At 45.9% G+C, this 19059-nt stretch overlaps 1 protein-coding gene across 1 annotated transcript in view; it reads right to left on the bottom strand.

The window, feature by feature from the left end:
- Positions 1-19059, bottom strand: part of SARDH (sarcosine dehydrogenase) — a 48661-nt gene that overhangs the window by 19680 nt on the left and 9922 nt on the right. Inside the window, exons 8-14 of the mRNA XM_079961259.1 lie at positions 18306-18410; positions 17436-17565; positions 7720-7806; positions 6691-6781; positions 2134-2275; positions 1095-1178; positions 600-713 (exon numbers count right to left, since the gene is read on the bottom strand). Coding sequence (XP_079817385.1) covers positions 600-713; positions 1095-1178; positions 2134-2275; positions 6691-6781; positions 7720-7806; positions 17436-17565; positions 18306-18410 — 753 coding nt within the window. The remainder of the gene's footprint in view (positions 1-599; positions 714-1094; positions 1179-2133; positions 2276-6690; positions 6782-7719; positions 7807-17435; positions 17566-18305; positions 18411-19059) is intronic.

Raw genomic sequence — 19059 nt, forward strand, 5'->3', positions numbered from 1 at the left:
CATGCTTTTTCTATCTTAAAAAGAAAAACAACAGATATTCCTTGGATTTTTTTCTTCTTCAAAAGTCACACCCACCACGACAATAGCTCTTTTCCAGTGCTTGGCATCCCGTAACTCATGTCTGCGTGCACTGACATCTCATCAGACTACCTATTAGACACCTTTCTTCCCAAAGAACTCAGACCTGAATCACTTTTGATTTTATGTTTCAACAGCTAAAGGTTCCCTTCCACCCCCCAAGATGCTGTGCTGGGTGTATAGAACACAGGAAGCTGTTATACAAAGAGCCAGCTGTGAAACCCCCTCCCATAAAGGATGCTGCTGTAGCAACGAAGTTTTAAAAAGCCTCAATTGGCACCAATGGAGGATTTTAAAAAGCTCCAGTTGGCTCCAATGGAGGCTTTTTAAAAGCCTGATTGCGGTGCAGTCCTGAGGGATGCCAGCAAGCCTGAGTTCCTCTGCCAGAATATCCCAGGTTCAAATCACTGCATCTCCAGGTGGAGATGGGAATGTCCCTTACCTGAAGACTCCCCCCTCCCATTAGAAGCCCCTCTTGGCAACAGAACCACTGCATCCTCCTCCAAGGGCATTCTACTCACAACATTGTGGTGAGGTGGGAAATCAAATGTGTATTCATCCGACAGCAAGCGGTTGTATTCATAGTCTTCATGTGGGGTTTGGTCATAAGCGCCATAATAATCATATTCCAAAACCTGAAATAAATAATAATAATAATAATAATAATAATTTATTTGTGCCCCACACATCTGGCTGGGTTTCCCCAGCCACTCTGGGTGGCTTCCAACAGAGATTAAAAATACATTTAAACATCAGTCATTAAAAACGTCCCTAAACAGGGCTGCCTTCAGAAGCCAAAATTATCCAAACCCATCTCTCTGGGGTGAGGAGAACATTATGCAGATCATCCTTCTCACAGGCTCTTTGCCTGGGGCAAAGAGCAGAACAGGAAAACAGGCAAAAGAGACTTTAGGGTACCTTATAATGGTAGTGCTAGAGGAACAAAGGTCACATGCGGAGACATGATGTTCCACGATGCTCCTCCTTGGTATTACATCCCGAAATTTTGTACTTACTGGTGCCTTACTCTTTGGATGGAACCAGCCTGGCCTCTCCCAGCCATGTCTCTCTTGAAATACACAACCTTGTTGCAGAAGTTCCTGCGAGGGTCGCAAAAATTTGAGTGCGGAGGGAGGAGATGGAGGGAAGAAGAGTGTTAAAAAAAACCTGAACCCCAACATTCCATTGAACTAGGGACCATGAAATTAGCCTGTGATCACTCTCCTGCTATTGCCTCCTCTTTGCTGTTCCTGGAGCTAATGTTGTTCTAGGCTCCATGCCCCCATAGTGTTAGGGTCTACCTGGGGCCCCTCACCACAAATATTTGCCCCATACAAAGCCTGCTTGGGGCTTTAATCTCTGCCAAACTTACAACAGGCGCTTCCCTCGCAGTTGTTGGATGGCTTTTCTCCCCCCTCCCCCCGAACACCACGCAAGCTCAGCTAAGTTGTGTCCAGCAGCTTCACTGCTACCACACCTGCAATGCAACATAGAGGATTCTTCTCTAAAAACAACTTGCGCCACATCCCTTCTGGCCATGAGGGTACACAATGGTGGGTGGCTTGCTCAAATAAAGTATCAGCTTTGGACCATCCATGAGTGTTATGTACTGAGCTGAATCCTAGAACTATAGGAGCAGTCTGATTGGTCCGCAGGAGCCACCCAATCCAGCTCCAGGTGGAAGTGAATTAGCGACCTGATTGGCCTGCAGGAACAGCCAATCAGGCTCCTTGATGAAGTGAACCCGCAACCTGATTGGCCTACAGGAGCAGCCTGGAATTAGCCAATCGCAGGGCCCATTGTGTAAATAATGTATATATAGCTAGATGTTTTGGGGAAAGTGAAGCTGAATAAAGAGCATGAAATTCGTACTTGACTCAGAGTATATTTCAATGAGGTTTCTAGATCAAACCCTAGAGTTGTGCAAACACAATCCATTTCAGGACATGCCTGTTTCAGAAGTCTTCCAGCAAAAGCTACCCACATCCCTGGATGCCTCTCTGCCTAATGCCCCCATGTCCACCCAGAATTTCTTCCATGAGCTTTGGGTCTGACCTCATAGAGGGGGTCCTTCCTCATATTGCGCCCAGCCAGAGGCTCGTCATGTGGGAAGACGACGGAGTAGTTTTTTGCATATGATTCATGGCTCCTTTCCCGAATCCAGAGGTTGTTGTTTGTAAGGGAGTGGTGAAACCTCCTATAGAGAGGTGAACATTTTAGAGACAGAGGCAGACCCACGTGTTATCTTCAGATGAGGACCAAATGGTGAAATAAAGAGATGAGTGTGCTGTCACCACCCTCATTTCCCCCCAATATCAATTATATTCAGGGGATTGGTCCAATCTGGACATGGGATGAATAAGCAAACACCAGAGATTTCTGCTCCCAGAAACCCTAGTGCAAATGCTCCCAGCACATTTTTAAATGCTGAATTTTGGGGGTTTCAAACTGGGGGGTTTTCATGGAAAATGGGGACAGAGGGGGCAAATATAGCACACCCATCTCATCTCTGTCTAACCTGTTTACCTCTCCATTTGGCTAATACCTGAAGAAGTTTATTAGTAGTGTGTACATTCAAAATGGAGGAATTTATTGTTTTTTGTTGTTGCTTTTATGGCCCACCTTCTTTGCTCCAAGGAGCTCAAGGTAGCATGCATAGGTCCCCCCCCCCCCAATTTTATCCTCACAAGAACCCTGTGAAGTAGGTTAGGCTGACAGTGAGTGACTGGCCCATGGTCATGCCCAATGATCTTCATGGCTGAGTGGGGATTCGAATCTTGGTCTTTTCCAAATCCTAGTCTGGCACTCTGAACACTACATCATGTTGCAGCATCCATGACAAATTAGAGGCATGAGTTGGCGGTCTTGCTGATTTCTTTCAGAACCCAGAAAGATCTCCATCCACAATGGTGTTGGACTTCCAGGAAGGCAGATGGAGGTGGTGGTGGTGTGGAGGGGATTGGTTTTAGTGTTCTGGTTGAAAGGTTCCAAGCATAAGGGGCAGCACAGAAGAGGGAGCAAATCTAGATATCAGCAAACCGTTAGTTGTACAATCAGGGCCATCCCTACCATTAGGCAGGGTGAGGAAAAGTGCCTCTGGTAGCCAATGGAGGCAGCCAATAAGATTAAGCTAGTAATAAGAGCATAGGAAGCTGCCTTACATGGAGTCAGACCACTGGGTGCATCTAGTTCAATACTGTCTAGGCTGACTGACAGTGACTCTCCAGAGTTCCAGGCATGGAGTTTTCCCCCAGACCAACTCAGAAATGCCATTGGTTAGGGATTGAAGCTGGGGCCTTCTGCATGCAGAGCAGGCTCACTAATCACTGAGCTACAGCCCTTCCCCCAGCCTTGCCTTGCACCTAGGCCTCCAAGGAGTGCCAAGTCTTTTGCCTCAGGCACCAATACATACTTTTAATTTATAACCCCTGCAGAATTTGCAGGGTTCCGCAGATTAACAAGGCCATAAGTTCAGGAACAGGATTCTGAGCTCCCCTTGAGGAGGCTAATGATGACAGGCATGCTTATCCCCACTTTTGGTGCTAAGATGCTCTTCCATTGCAGAATCCAAGAGTACATTGCAACAAAGGAGGCTGTTGGCAGGTTTTGACACAGAGGTGCTTCTGTGTCTGCTGTTTGAGAACATGCCATTTCCTCTGCTTCGGAACAGCACACCATTAAAATAAATTATGTTTTGAGTGACGCTGACACCACTCTCTTCCTCTGGAGGTAGGAGGGTACGAGGCACTTGCTTGCTTGAAGGCAGAGACAGACATTACAGGCTGTAGCATCATGGTAGAGTCAGGTCTTCTAGTTTCCAGCTCTTGAACTCACTGTCTGCCTGGCTACCAGCTTCACTTACGGTATATATATTGTTCCAATGCTGCCCTCTGTACCACTTAGTCATAGTTCAGTGGAAGAGCAGCTGCTTTGCATGCAGAAGGTCCCAGGTTCAATCCTTGATAGCCTCTCCAGTTAGGGCTAAGAAAGACTTCTTGTCTAGAACCCTGAAGAGTGTCTTCAAGTCAGTGCAGACAACAATGAGATGGAGGGACAATAAGAACCTAAGAAGACCCTGTTGGATGAGGCCAGTGGTCCATCTAACCAACCTCTTGTTGACTCATCGTGACCCCATGCACACTTCTTCAGATACTTTTGCACATGAAAGCTTATACCCAGAACAAACTTAGTTGGTCTCTAAGGTGCTACTGGACAATTTTTTAATTTATTTTGAGTAGAGATATGATAGCCATCTTCAGATATCTGAAGGACTGTCCCATGGAAGATGGAGCAAGCTTGTTTTCTGTTGCTCTGGAGAGCAAAATCAAAAACCAATGGATTCAAATGGCAGGAAAAGAGATTCCAACAAAACCTCAGGAAGATCTTCCTGATGGTAAGAGCTGTTTGGCTGTGGAACTATTCAGAACCCTGAAAACAAGGCTGTTTGGGATGTGTTTTTTCAAAGGGTAAGAGCATGCAGAAAGTCAGATTTTCAATCCTCAAATCCCCCAGTTATATGCCCCAAGGTAATAGCCCTGACTAAAATTTTATCTTAGATCTATTTTACCACGGATTTATTAATTGCCTCCTAAGCAAACATAAGATAATTAGAAATTGTTAAAAACACCAAGAACCAGAAAATACATTGGAAACAGGGCTAAAACCCTAACAAGTGGCCACTCAAAGTAAAGACCCATCTATTCAGCTGGCCTGTCAGGGAAAAAATATCTTCAGTTGTTTCCAGAAAGTATGGTTGCCCCTGCTTCCATAGGGGGATCCACAATAAAAGCCCAGCTTGTCCAAATTACTGGGGAGCTGCTGCCAGTCAGTGCCGACAATACCAAGCTAGATTTGATGCAGGTGGGTGAGAAGAGAATTATGTATTCCACTCTGGGCTCTGTAGAGCTAGCTTCTCCAACCTGATGCACTCCAGAACTACAGTTCCCTGAGATCTTTTGATGAAGGGTGATATATAAATCTAATAAATAATCATCATCATCATCATCAGGATCAGGATCAGCCAGCTGTAGTCCAAAACCTCTGGAGGGCAACAGGGTATGGAAGGCTGCCTGAACAGATATCATTACTGCATAGCTATAATTTCAACTTGCATCCGACTCCCGGTGATCACACAGAAGCAGAATAGAGGCAATGAGATCAAACTGACAAAGAAATTAATGACGACTATTAAGAGCCATCAGTTCCCAGCCATTCGAAAGACAGAAACATCTGTGGAGCAGGCCTGCTGTGGAGCAGGCCCACCTGCTGCTGGCAATCCACACTGCTTTGCAATACAGGGTGAGAAAATCCTATACAGCAACCCCACTTTCAGGCTCCTACAATGTGGTGTAAAGGTTAGAGCACTGAACTATGGCCTGGGAGACCAGGGTTCAAATCCCTACTCAGCCATGAAGCCATCACCTTGGACCAGTCACTGTCTCTTAGCTTAACCTACCTCACAGGGCTGTTGTGAGGATTAAATGTGAAGGAGTAGAACCATGCACATCACCTTAAGCTCCTTGGAAGAAAAAGGTGGTATATAAGTGTAACAAGTAAAAATAAATAAAATATTGCCCTAAAATGTATAATTCTTGGTAAAACTTAACAGTGAGTAAAGTACAAAAATAATAAATAAAATTGAAAGACAAATGTAAAGCGTTGTATTCAACCAAGTTCTACCCACAGGAGACTCCATCAGAGCTACTTTGGTCATGTCCACCCACTTCAGTGGGTCTACTCTAACTAACAGTGGATACAATGACCAAAGAGCATTAAGTTACCTAAATGCAACACAACAGACCTCAACACACACCCCACAATTAAAGATAGATTTTTACAAAATGGAGGCCAAGGTTTTATAAAACATCTGTCACTCCGGATGTTGCTGAACCACAACTCTCACCAGCCCCCAGCAAGCATGGACAATGGCCAATGGGAGTTGTAGTTCAGCAGCAGCGAGAGGGCCAAAGTCCCCCCCCCCCTTGCTGGCCTACATGAACAGAAAGGGTTCCACATTGCACTGGAAAGACAACAAATCTGGCACAAAAGAGTCTCACTGGGAAGACAGTGTCATAACCTAGGAAAAAACCATTCTGAGAAAGACCATTAGTCTACCTAGCTCAATATTGCCTGCACTGACTTGCAGTGGCTCTCTGGCATTTCAAGACAGGAGCCGTTCCTGGAGACTGAACCTTTGCACGCAAAGCAGATACTCTACCACTTAGCTATGGTCCTTAGTCCTTACCCTAGAAAGAAAGGTTCCAGTCTTCATAGTCCGGGGTAAAGGGCTCAGAAGAACAAGGATGCAAGAAGCTTCCTTATCCTGAATTATACCATTGCTCCCCCTAGCTCAGGACTCTATATGCTGGCTGGGGGTTTCTCTGCCATTTGCTGCCTCCTCACAGGAACCCCCCTGCCAGGACACAGGCAGCATTTATCATCAACTCCATCCAGCACTTTGTGCTCCCTTCACACTGAAGCTGGCAACCTCAGCAACCTTTTTAAACAGGGTTTCAGACAAGGATACACCCTGAGCCTCACTGGGGAATTGAACCTGGAACCTTCTGTATTCAAGGCAGATTCTCTACGGGGCCAGAGCAGGAAGGTGCTCACCTAATGTCATAACCGTACATGTCCTTTTCAGGATACCCATGGATGATCCAGTGGGCCAGCTCCTTCCCACAGCCACCTCCGAGCATCATTCCTGGAGAGAGCAAAGAGCAAAATTGTGGAAAGACTACGAGCTCAGTTCTGGTACAGAAAACAAATTCCTGAGCTGAGATGCGACTCAGGAGGGCAGGATCTGATGGCTTTACTCTCCTCAAATTACTCCTGGATTCCTGAGGGCAACAAAAAGGGTCAAATATTATGGGTTGTATCCAAAGCAAGCTCTATATTCAGAGGGAACCCCCCCTGCAGTTAATAGTCATGAATCATTTAGGTTCATTCATTTCAAAAGGTGTGCTCTAAGTAGAACTAAGTTGGGCAAGCCAGGCCACACCAGCCTACCAATTATAGGTACCGGTAGATAGCTCTCTGCTTATGTGTTGGAGGCCCAAGCTGTGATGACTCTGGGGTCAGAGTCCTCAAGAGATGCAGCCAAGGATTCAGAACTGAAGAGGGACCCGCCCTCAGTGCCTACCAGAGAAGTACGTAGCCAATCAGAGGCATTCGTGCAAGATGAGGACACAGTGCTAGTGCCTCTCCAGATGGAGCAGAACATCTGGGGATGACTGCTGCTGAAACACCATTGGCAGACTGATGGCCTCCCTGGCCTAAGCTCTGCAAGCAGCTGTCCAGAGTGCTGCTGAAGACAGCACTGCAGCTCCTATTGAAGGCTCAGTCTGAAGATGACGGCTGCTGAAGCAACACCCTGTGGAACTCTCCAGCCTAAGCCATGCCTGGAACTGTCCAGGGGCCTAACCTCTGCACTGCTCAGGCTCTGGGAAGGGTCACCTTGTGAGCCACAGACTTTCCAGCTCTCTCCTGCCACTTCCAGGTTCCCAGCGCCGTGTGCGCGCATAGTGGTGCGCAAGTAGATCAGGTGCAAGTGAGGAGATGCCTGTATATAAATTTAATACATAGCAGTAGTAGTAATAATTGTAGATCATACTTATGTAGAAGAGAAAATTTGTCTCTTACCAGCACTGTTGAAGCCACAGCCCAGAAAGAAGCCTCGGACTTCTGGCGCTTCCCCCATGAGAGGCTTGTGGTCGGCAGTGAATGACTCTAAATCACAGGGAGAAATAATGAAACACAGACTGCTGAACTACCAGTTTCTGGGAACCACAGGAGCAACAAGAGCTGTTGTGCTTAGGCCCTGCTTTATGGCTTCTCACAGGCCTCTTGGCCTCTGTGAGAACAGGGTGCTGGACTAGATGGGCCACTGCTGTGATTTAGCAGCCTGTTCTTCATTTTTAACAAAATAATTGCATAGACAAAATATTAAAGCATAGACAAAAAGCGGGAGGGGGGGCAGATACATCAATAACTCTTCAAAGCTCTTGGTGTAACCAAAATTTTAACACGCCTGCTATACCAAAAGCAGGCTACTCTGAAACTGCTTGATGTTTCTGAAGCAAGATGTGCTGTTCCCACCCATCAGCTGGTAGACAGGGCAGCGCACTTCAGTGAAGGAACTTCAGGAGCTCACTTGACATCTGGTATGGAGCAATTGGGTGTGACTTAGAAGAAACGGCCTGTCAGGCCAAATGGGGAAACATTAGAAAGAACATCCTGATGGTAACAGTGGTACGGATTCCTTTGAAAGGTGCTTGACTATGTCCTTCATTGGAGGCTTGTAAGCAAAGGGTGAGACGTGGGTGGCACTGTGGGTTAAACCACAGAGCCCAGGACTTGCCGATCAGAAGGTCGGCGGTTCGAATCCCCACGACGGGGTGAGCTCCCGTTGCTCGGTCCCTGCTCCTGCCAACCTAGCAGTTCGAAAGCATGTCAAAGTGCAAGTAGATAAATAGGTACCGCTCCGGTGGGAAGGTAAACGGTGTTTCCGTGCGCTCCTCTGGTTCACCAGAAGTGGCTTAGTCATGCTGGCCACATGACCTGGAAGCTGTACGCCGGCTCCCTCAGCCAATAAAGCGAGATGAGCGCCGCAACCCCAGAGTCGGTCACGACTGGACCTACTGGTCAGGGGTCCTTTTACCTTTACCTTTAAGCAGGGGTGGGTGGCCACCTGTCAGCGATTCTTGAGCTGTGGTTCTTGTGGTGCAGGGAGCTGGACTGCATGATCCTTGGGGTCCCTCCCAACCCTACAATTCCAAGATTCTATGAAAGGCTTTGGGTCCAAATATTCCCACTGACCTGAGGTTCACCAGTGTCCTAGGCTGGCCCTGAAATAATATGATTGGCAACTGGGTCAGCACTCATTTCAACAAGGTTTAAGAAGAACCCAGGGAAGAGAAGTTATTGGCTTTTTGCCCTCTGCCAGCAAAATTGCCATTGGCCTTCCCTGTTCTTAGTCATCCTTTCATGCACTCCAATTATTTCCAAAATTGTGGAAGGTGAATCAGAGCACTGAAGAAGAAGCATCCTCCTTAAGAACAGTTCTCTCAAAACTACCCTAATTGAGCTGAAAATACTTAAGGGGCTATTCCTGGCATCAAAATGATTACTTTATATATATAAATATATAACAGTCATCTTTCTCTCACTTCCAGCCCACGCATTCCAATAAATTACCATCGTGTATTCTCCCTGTAGCTGATATTTATTTTTTTATTATTATCATCAGGGGAAAGAGAGGTATTTTATATATTAGTAAAAAGCTGGACCGATTTCTGCTGTCAAAGTTTCATCAATGTCAACAAGGTATGGGGTGGTTGGTAGAGAGAGAGATAGAAAGGGATAAATATTTCAAATTAAATAAAGGCCCCTGATGTGTCGTCCCCCTGTTTTGGTGTTCAGTTTGTGGGGGTGGGGGTAGAAGAGTCAGTCAAGGGGGAATTTCTACACATTCTTTTGCATATGTTTCTTTTTTGGGGGAAGAGTGTTATGTGAAAGCAACCACACCATGGAACTCCCTGCTTGTTGACCTTCAATATACTCTTTTCGGCACCTGCTAAAAACATATTTTGCTTAGGCAAGCCTACTCAGATATGTAAAATGTTGGCATGTGGTTTAATCTGTTTTTAGCTCACTGCTGATTTTAAATTTTTTTAAATGTTTGATAGGGATGTTTTTAACTGCTTTCATCAATTTACTCCTTGTGTAAACTGCTTTGATGTTTGATTTTTAACAAACAAGTCATACATAATTTTTATGAAATTAAATATGTATCATAACAGTGCCCTGAAACACTGCAGTTCAGTCCCCGAAGAGTTCAGCCAAGCTCCCTTTCTCTTCCCACAATCTGTTTAATGTACCTAATTATAATCATCCTCATCATTGTCATCATCAATCATAATTATATACCACCCTTCATCAAAAGAGTCAGTGTGGCGCAGTGGTTAGAGTGTTGGACTAGGACCAGTCAGAGACCACGGGTTCAAATCCCCCACTCCATGAGGCTCACTGGCTATGATCTTGGGAGCCAGTCACTGCCTCTCAGCCTGACCTACCTCACAGGGTCATTGTGGGGATTAAATGAGGACGAGAAACATGTGCACCTCTTTGAGCTCCTTGGGGAGCAAATGGTGGGTAATAATAATAATAATAATAATAATAATTATTATTATTATTATTTATACCCAGGCCATCTGGCTGGGTTTCCCCAGCCACTCTGGGCAGCTTCCAATATTAAAATACAATAGTTTATTAAACATTAAAAGCTTCCCTAAACAGGGCTGCCTTCAGATGTCTTCTAAAAGTCTGGTAGTTGTTTTTCTCTTTGACATCTGATGGGAGGGCATTCCACAGGGCGGGCGCCACTACCGAGAAGGCCTTCTGCCTGGTTCCCTGTAACTTGGCTTCTCACAGTGAGGGAATCGCCAGAAGGCCCTTGGCGCTGGACCTCAGTGTCCTGCCAGAACGATGGAAGTGGAGATGCTCCTTCAGGTATACTGGACCGAGGCCGTTTAGGGCTTTAAAGGTCAGCACCAACACTTTGAATTGTGCTCGGAAACGTACTGGGAGCGTACTAGGTCTTTCAAGACCGGTGTTATGTGGTCTCGGTGGCCGCTCCCTGTCACCAGTCTAGCTGCCGCATTCTGGATTAGTTGTAGTTTCCGGGTCACCTTCAAAGGTAGCCCCACACAGAGTGCATTGCAGTAGTCCAAGCGAGAGATAACTAGAGCATGCACCACTCTGCGGGCAGGTAGGGTCTCAGCCTGTGTACCAGATGGAGCTGATAAACAGCTGCCCTGGACACAGAATTGACCTGCACCGCCATGGACAGCTGTGAGTCCAAAATGGCTCCCAGGCTGCGCACCTGGTCCTGAATGGGGTACAGTTACCCCATTCAGGACCAGGGAGTCCCCCACACCTGCCTGCCTCCTGTCCCCCAAAAACAGTACTTCTGTCTTGTCAGGATTCAACCTCAATCTGTTAGCTGCCATCCATCCTCCAACCGCCTCCAGACACTCACATAGGACCTTCACCACCTTCACTGGTTCTGATTTGAAAGAGAGGTAGAGCTGGGTATCATCCGCATACTGATGAACACCCAGCCCAAACCCCCTGATGATCTCTCCCAGCGGCTGCTTGTAGATGTTGAAAAGCATGGGGGAGAGGACAGAACCCTGAGGCACCCCACAAGTGAGAGCCAAGGGGTCTGAATACTCATCCTGCACCACCACTTTCTGAACACAGCCCAGGAGGAAGGAGCAGAACCACTGTATAACAGTGCCCCCAGCTCCCAGTCCCTCTAGACAGTCCAGAAGGATGTTATGGTCAATGGTGTCAAAAGCCGCTGAGAGATCCAGCAGAACTAGGAAACAGCTCTCACCTTTGTCCCTAGCCCACCGGAGATCATCAACCAGTGCGACCAAGGCAGTTTCAGTCCAATGATGAGGAAGGGATCCAAATGGTCCGCTTTTTCCAGGCATGATTGGAGTTGTTCCGCAACCACTCGCTCAGTCACCTTGCCCAAGAATGGAAGATTTGAGACTGGGCAATAGTTGGCCATATTGGCCGCATCTAAAGATGGTTTTTTAAGAAGCAGTTTGATAACTGCCTCTTTCAGTGGGTCTGGGAAGGCTCCCTCACAGAGAGAAGCATTCACCACCCCGCAAAGCCCATCACCCAGCCCTTCCCAGGATAAGCCAGGATAGGCAAGGATCAAGGAGACAGGTGGTTGGTTTCACTCGTCCAAGCAGGCTGTCCACATCCTCAGATGTAACAGTTTGGAATTGATCCCACGCAACTTGACTAGACAGGACTCTAGCACTCTCCCGCCCCAGCCCTGCTCCCATGGTGGAGTCTACCTCTTCCTGAATCTGAGCAACTTTATCTGCAAAAAACTTTGCAAAATCATTGCAGGAGATCATGTGGCCCATACTGGGCCCCAATGTAGCAGGTGGTTCCGCTAAATTGCAAACCACCTGAAGGCACCTCCTGCTGCTGTTTTCTGAAGATGCAATAGAGGCAGTGAAGAAAGTCTTCTTCGCCATCACTACCGCCACTTGGTACGTTCGACATTGAGCTCTAACCCGTGTCTGGTCAGCTTCAGAATGAGTTATCTGCCACCGGCGCTCTAGCCATATCAGCGATTGTTTCATTGCCCTCAGGTCAATGGAAAACCACAGGGCTGTCCGGGCTCCATGCAATCGGAGAGGGCACTTTGGAACCAAACAGTCAATAGCCCTGGTTAACTCCACATTCCAGTGGGCCACCAGGGAATCAGCTGAAAGGCCATCAACATGGGATAAAGCATTCCCTACCACTCTCTGGAAACCATTTGGATCCATTAAGTGGCAGGGGTGGACCATCCTCCCTGCAGTGGAGTAGGGTCACGGAGAAGTCCAGTTGCACCAGGAAGTGATCTGACCACGGCACTTCTTTAGTTTTGCTTTTACTTAGTGTCAGATCACCCACATCCATAGAGGTGAACACCAGGTCCAAGGCATGTCCACGGTTATGAGTTGGGCCAGACTTATTCAGGGACAGCCCCATGGAGGCCATGCTTTCCACAAAGCATGGAATTTCCATGAATAAAGAAGGTCCCATGGTGGTTTAAAAAGCAGAACATATAATATCTGTCCAATACAAAAATCAAAACCATTGTATAAATACAATTATTATAATAAGCAATACATAACAGAAGACATTTTCCAATAAAATGCAGGTTATCATTATAGCAGCAACACTGAAAATAGGGAAGAAAATCAGCAGTAGGGTATCTAAAAGACAAGAATGGGGCACAGTACATAGCAAATGCAGCATCCTCTAGACATTGTCTGGAGTGCTCTGATGGTGTTTCCTGCTTGGCAGGTGGTAGGACTCCATGGCCCTTATGGTCTCTTCCAACTCTATGATTCTATGATTGCTGGACTATAACCCTCATGACCCCTTACCATTGATCATGCTGACTGCTGGAAGTTGGGAGTCCAGCAACATCTGAAGAGCACAATACTGACTACCACCAACACAAGCGTATCAGGGTTATGTCTCCATATTGCTATCCAGGTCAACAATCTATCACTCTCTCTGGCATGTGGCATGTTTTTTGAGAGAGATCATGGGTACGGTTAATACCCAGCTGGTTATATGTTTTGCAATTGTTTCTTCTCCCCAGGGCACCCCTGCTATGGATGTTACGAAGGTAGCGACTGCTGTTCTGATCAGTTACCTGTCACAATCAGCACTGTTTCCATTCCCCTGCAGCTCAGTAACTGCCAAATGCCCCATTATCTGTCCCTCTGTCTGCAATTTAATGAGTGTTATGCAGCTTACATAGGTATTTACATACCCTACACAACCATTTATGTAAATTTCAGTGGAAATCAAATGGCAAAACAATTTTTTTAAATTGAAATTTATACATTGTTTGCAGACTAGAGAAAGAAAGAGCAGCAGCAGCAGCAACAACAACAACAACAAGATTTTTCATGCACCACATAGTTAAACTATAGAACTCAGTCCCACCAGAGCAATGGTGGCAACCAGCTTTGATGGTTGTAAGATCCAAGAGCAGGCTTTTGAAATTTGCTAGGAATCTTACACCCTACCACTATTGAACAATTCACAGCATACATGTAAATCACTACAGTACTACTTTAACTGGCCATGGCTTCCCCAGAAGAATTCTGGGAACTGCCATTCATTAAGGGTGCTTGGGCAGCCCCAACTCCCCTCACAGAGCTATAGTTCCCAGAGTTTCCTGTGAAGAGGGGTTGTTAAGTCATTCTGAGAATTTTAGCTCTCTGAAGATAATAGGAGTCTCCTAGCAACTCTAAGCACAATTCAAAGTTTTGGTGTTGACCTTTAAAGCCCTAAATGGCCTCGGTCCAGTATACCTGAAGGAGCGTCTCCACCCCCATTGTTCTGCCCGGACGCTGAGGTCCAGTGCTGAGGGCCTTCTGGCGGTTCCCTCCCTGCGAGAAGCAAAGCTACAGGGAACCAGGCACAGGTCCTTCTCGGTAGTGGCACCTGCCCTGAGGAACACCATCCCATCAGATGACAAAGAGATAAACAACTACCTGACATTTAGAAGACATCTGAAGGCAGCCCTGTTCAGGGAAGTTTTTAATGTGTGACATTTGATGTATTTTTAATCCTTATTGGAAGCCGCCCAGAGTGGCTGGGGAAACCCAGCGAGATGGGCGGGGTACAAAGAATAAACTATTATTATTATTATTATTAACAAACTACAGAACTCTTGATTGCTTAATGCCATATCACAGTGCATTAGACGGATAGTGTTGGTGTTCTCTGCATTAGACTGTAAACTCTTTGGTTCAAGATCCTGTTTGGTTTGGTTTATGAAAATGGATAGCAAACTGTATATAAATAAGAGTTCCAGGCAAATGCCGCCTGACTAATGTAGCCTGGCAACTATCTCCTCTTTCTCTAGCTAATTTGGTTGCCAAGAAAACAGAACTCTGGTGCCCCCTTTAGGACTAGCAATCATGACATTCTTCTACTCTGAGAACCTCTCTCCCCTTTCGTCACCACCCTCTGAGTTTAGAAATCAGCTTTTTCTTTTACCTAACTCCTAGCCCAGGACAACAGTCATTCAAACCCTTCCAGTCCTATTCCCTAGTAGGAAGCTTTAACTTCTTTTCTCACTCCCTGGGCCAGCCTTTCCACAAGACTGAGGGAGGAAGATGCCCCAGGTGGAAAGGTGGAAGGGAGGGATGTCATAAAATTCCAACAAAAATAGAAACTGGAGCATAAATTTCTTATTCATCCCATATCTGGAACAGAAATCATTCCAGCAAATGGGGTTGGTATTAACTGCTGCTGCTGCTTTCAGCCAGCCAACAGTATGGTGCAATGGTTAGAGTGTTGGATTATAACTTGGGAGACCTAGGTTTGAATCCCCACTTAGTCATGAAGCTCACTCTCTCAGCCTAACCTACCCTCACAGGATTGTTGTGAGGATAAAATGGGGGGGGGGGTTCATGTAAACTACCCTGAGCTCCTTGAAGGAAAAGGAGGCATATACCGTATTTTTCGCTCTATAGGACACACCGGGCCATAGGAGGGGGAGAACGGGGGAAAAAATTCTCCCCCTCTCTGCTCAGCACCCATTCAGCGAAGCGGCAGGAGAAACGGAGCCCCTTCCATTTCTCCTCCCGCTTCGCTAAATGGGCGCTGCGCAGAGAGGGAAAACTGTGCAGCGCCTCTCCAGCGAAGCAAAGCCTGGAGAGCAAGAGGGATCGGTGTGGCCCAACCCCTCTCACTCTGGGGGCTTCAGGCGGCTATCCTCAAGCCTTCAGAGCGCAGCGGGAACTCCTGCTGCGCTCTGAAGGCTTGTGGATAGCTGCCTGAAGCCCCCAGAGCGCAGCAGGAGTTCCCGCTGCGCTCCAGGGGCTTCAGGCGGCTTCAGCGAAAGCAACGCGAAGCCTCCGGAGTGTGGGGGGGCCTCTCCCTCTGCACTTTGGAGGCTTCGCGTTGCTATCGCTGAAGCCAAGGAGCCTGCATTCGCTCCATAAGATGCACACACATTTCCCCTTAATTTTTGAAGGGGGAAAAGTGCGTCTTATAGAGTGAAAAATACGGTAAATGTAATAAATAAAACTTATTTATTTATTTCCCCCTTCCCCTCATTTGTATAGTGTTTCCTTTTCGCTGAAATGGAGGGGTTGGAATAAAATAATGACACCAGAGTAGACATAAGTTATTATGAAAGTTACATCATTTTGCCCGCAGTAGACAGCAGCATAAATAATGCTGGTTTTGGCGGAAGGTAAAACTGCAGTGAAGTGGAAATGGGTCTGCAGGCAATGAATACCATGCAGAATGGAATGAAGTGTCTCATCTTAAGTCCCTGTTGGCGAGATGGCAGAGCTGGGCATATGTGCTTCATGCAGCCTGTCCTGTACCTCCTAAATTAGTCTCAGCAGCAACAGAGGATGCTAAGATAAGATTCAACTGCCAGCGTTTGTAGCTTTTGTATATGGGATTTCAATGAATGTCAGCTTGCCCTTTGCCTCTGAAAGGTCGTGGCTCACTGGTAGAGCATCTGCTTTGCATGTAGACGGTCCTAGGTTCAAACCTCTGCAGTATTTCCCGGTGGGGCTGGGATAGCCTGGGCAGGTACCACAGAGAGACCAGCTGCCAGTCAGTGTTGACAACACTGAGCAAGGCAGACTTATGGTTTGACTCAATACAAGGCACCTCTCTGCACTCCTATTTAATCCAGCCCTTTATTCAGAAACCACAAGGACTAGAATCCTGCTTGCAAGAAGGCCCCAGGTTCAATCCCTGCCATCTCCTAGTAGGGCTGGGAGAAATTCCCTTCCTGAAACCCTGGAAAGACACTGCCAGTCAGTGTCAACAATATTGAGCTAGGTGGACCAATGGCTCTGACCTGGATATACCATTGATTAAAATGAGATGAGGGTTGGGCAATGAAGGTCTTTTGCTTCTATCCAAAACTAGCTGTCAACTCCTGACTACAACTAATGAGAATAAAGTGCTGTTAGAGAACTGTTTCTTAATATTAAAGATTATCAAGAAGATTGGCAGATGGGACATGAAAAAGACTTAAGAGCCTCGGATTTGAGATCTCCAGGTTGATGGACTGTTGTAAGCCGATGGAACTGTTGGCAGGGGCCGAGACCGGGGAGGGGAGACGGTGAAAGAAAACTGGGAATTTAAAGTGTATATATTGAGATTTTTTTTTTAATTGCTTTTAATGAGAGATGGAGAAATCGTGGAATGGAATTTTTATGACCCTAGGGGAAATGTCTTAAGAGAATAGGTTTAAATATATCAGTTTTAATGAGAAATAAGATTAAATAAAGTAAAAGTGGATGGCTAATTGGTGAAAGAGAGAATGGAAAATTACAGTATATTAAGATAAATTATTAGGATAAAAATAAAGATGAAGGATTTGCTGAAATATCTATTTGAACTAGAAAACAAAGAGGGGAGGTGTGAGGAGGTCAAGGAAATAGGTCATAGAAAAAAAATTATGTAAAGGTTTAACTTGTTTTTTTCTGTTTTGATTGTATGTATTTTTTAATTATTATTTTTTTTCCTTTTTATCTGTTTTTGTTTTTCTTGCTTTTTCTATTTTTTGCATTTTTTCTTGGAAATGTTTCGTGTGTTTTTTTGTATTGTGTTTTCTGTTTTTTATGTTGCAATGTTTTAAAACCTGAATAAGTATTATTTAAAAAAAGAGAGAGAGAATAAAGTGCTGTTAGATTCAAGGGTCTTTTTCTCAGGTAAATGGTGTTAGGGTTGCAGACTGTCTCTAAATCCTGTGCCATGCTTTTATGGGCCTGGAATATCCTTACCTGGGCCACAGACTGTGGATTTGATTCCGGTTTTCTCCAGCACTGGAACTCGGTTGATGGCGCCTTCAATGTGCTGTGTAAACACATCCCAATCCAGATCAAAGAGGCCAAAAGCAAACTTGTCCAGCACCTGAAAGAGCCAGCATGCTCATTTCCAAATGTTCTGCCCCCTCAAGAAGTTTTCAAAGATGGGGATTCAGTTTTGGACAGCTGTGATTGCCAGTCCAATGCTGTCCTGCTATGGTCAAGACAGAAGCCCATGTCCTTCATTTCAGGAAGGAGAGAGCTATTGAGGGCTACTAGCCATGATTGCTATGCTCTGCCTCCATGAACAGAGGCAAAAACACTTCTGAATACCTGTTGCTGGAAACCACTGGAGGGGAAGAGGGCTCTTGTGCTCAGAACCTGCTTGTGGGTTTCCCACTTGGTCATTCGAACAGGATGCTGGACTAGGTGGGCCACTGGCCTGATACAGAAGGCTCTTCTTATGTCCATACCAAGCCTGACCTGTCCACACTGCCTGCCTATCACAGGTGACAGTGCTGCAATCCCTTTCTCCACCTCAAGGAGGGGCTCCAATATCTGTGCAAGAGTTCACACACAGCTTTCTTAAGCGGGGACTGGTTCACAGGCCAGCAGGTTCTTTGTGCAAGCCCTGGAATTTTAACGACACCTCTTCAAGGTAGACCAAGGTGGTGCCTTCAAAATCCTCCAGAAACATCTCTGATTTCAAAGTCGTCTGAGCTTGTAAAATGTAGTGTTTTAAGCACCTTGTTCAACACACACACACGCACACACGCACACACACCTCTCTCTTCCCAGCCTCATGCAGTGCTGTGCTTTTTTAAATTCCTTATGAACACCACTCACCTCCTCCCAGAAGATGGGATTTGACTCATATCCACCCACAGAAAGGGCATCGCCTTGGAGACGCAGATACACGGAGGTGTCATGATCTCGAACATTTGGCATGTTCTAAAAATACCCAAAGAGGAAAAACTAACAAATCTGGGGGAAGACACAGCATGTTCACATACACATACACACATACACACACAGTGTTTGCTTGTTTGTTTGTTTTTAACTGTGTCACCTGGTGCCCAACCTTTTTTATTTTTATTTTCCTGGGTGCTTTACAATCATTTTAAGGCCTACTGTGATTTTAAGAGCTCTGATAGCAGAATGTATTTTTTTTCTGCTCCTGGATTTATTTATTTATAGATTGTTTATAAATGACGATATACATTATGGTGATGTGCAGCAAAATCGCAACTTTGTAAAATTATAAAGTCATAAAATGCAGACCAAACGGCCATCAATGAATTAAATTAATTTCCTAAAATCACTTGGGAGGGTGCTTTCAAAAGGTGATGAAATATCAGAATCATAGGTGCTGTCTGATTTCAACAGAAGTACTGTATGTATATTGTTAGTTTTGCAGTGACGATGCTTGGCTATGGCAAGAACAGGATGCTAGACTCAGTGGGCTTGCAATGTCATCCTGCCAGGCTTTCCATGTGCTCTGTCCCCTGACCGATTTCTCCCCTTTGACACCCCAGAGTCTCACTCCAGAAGCTCTTGATTCATGGGGATGTTTTAGGGTAGATGTAGACCCTATGGTAAA

Source organism: Podarcis cretensis (genome assembly GCF_951804945.1).
Source record: "Podarcis cretensis genome assembly, chromosome: Z".
Lineage (NCBI taxonomy): Eukaryota > Metazoa > Chordata > Lepidosauria > Squamata > Lacertidae > Podarcis > Podarcis cretensis.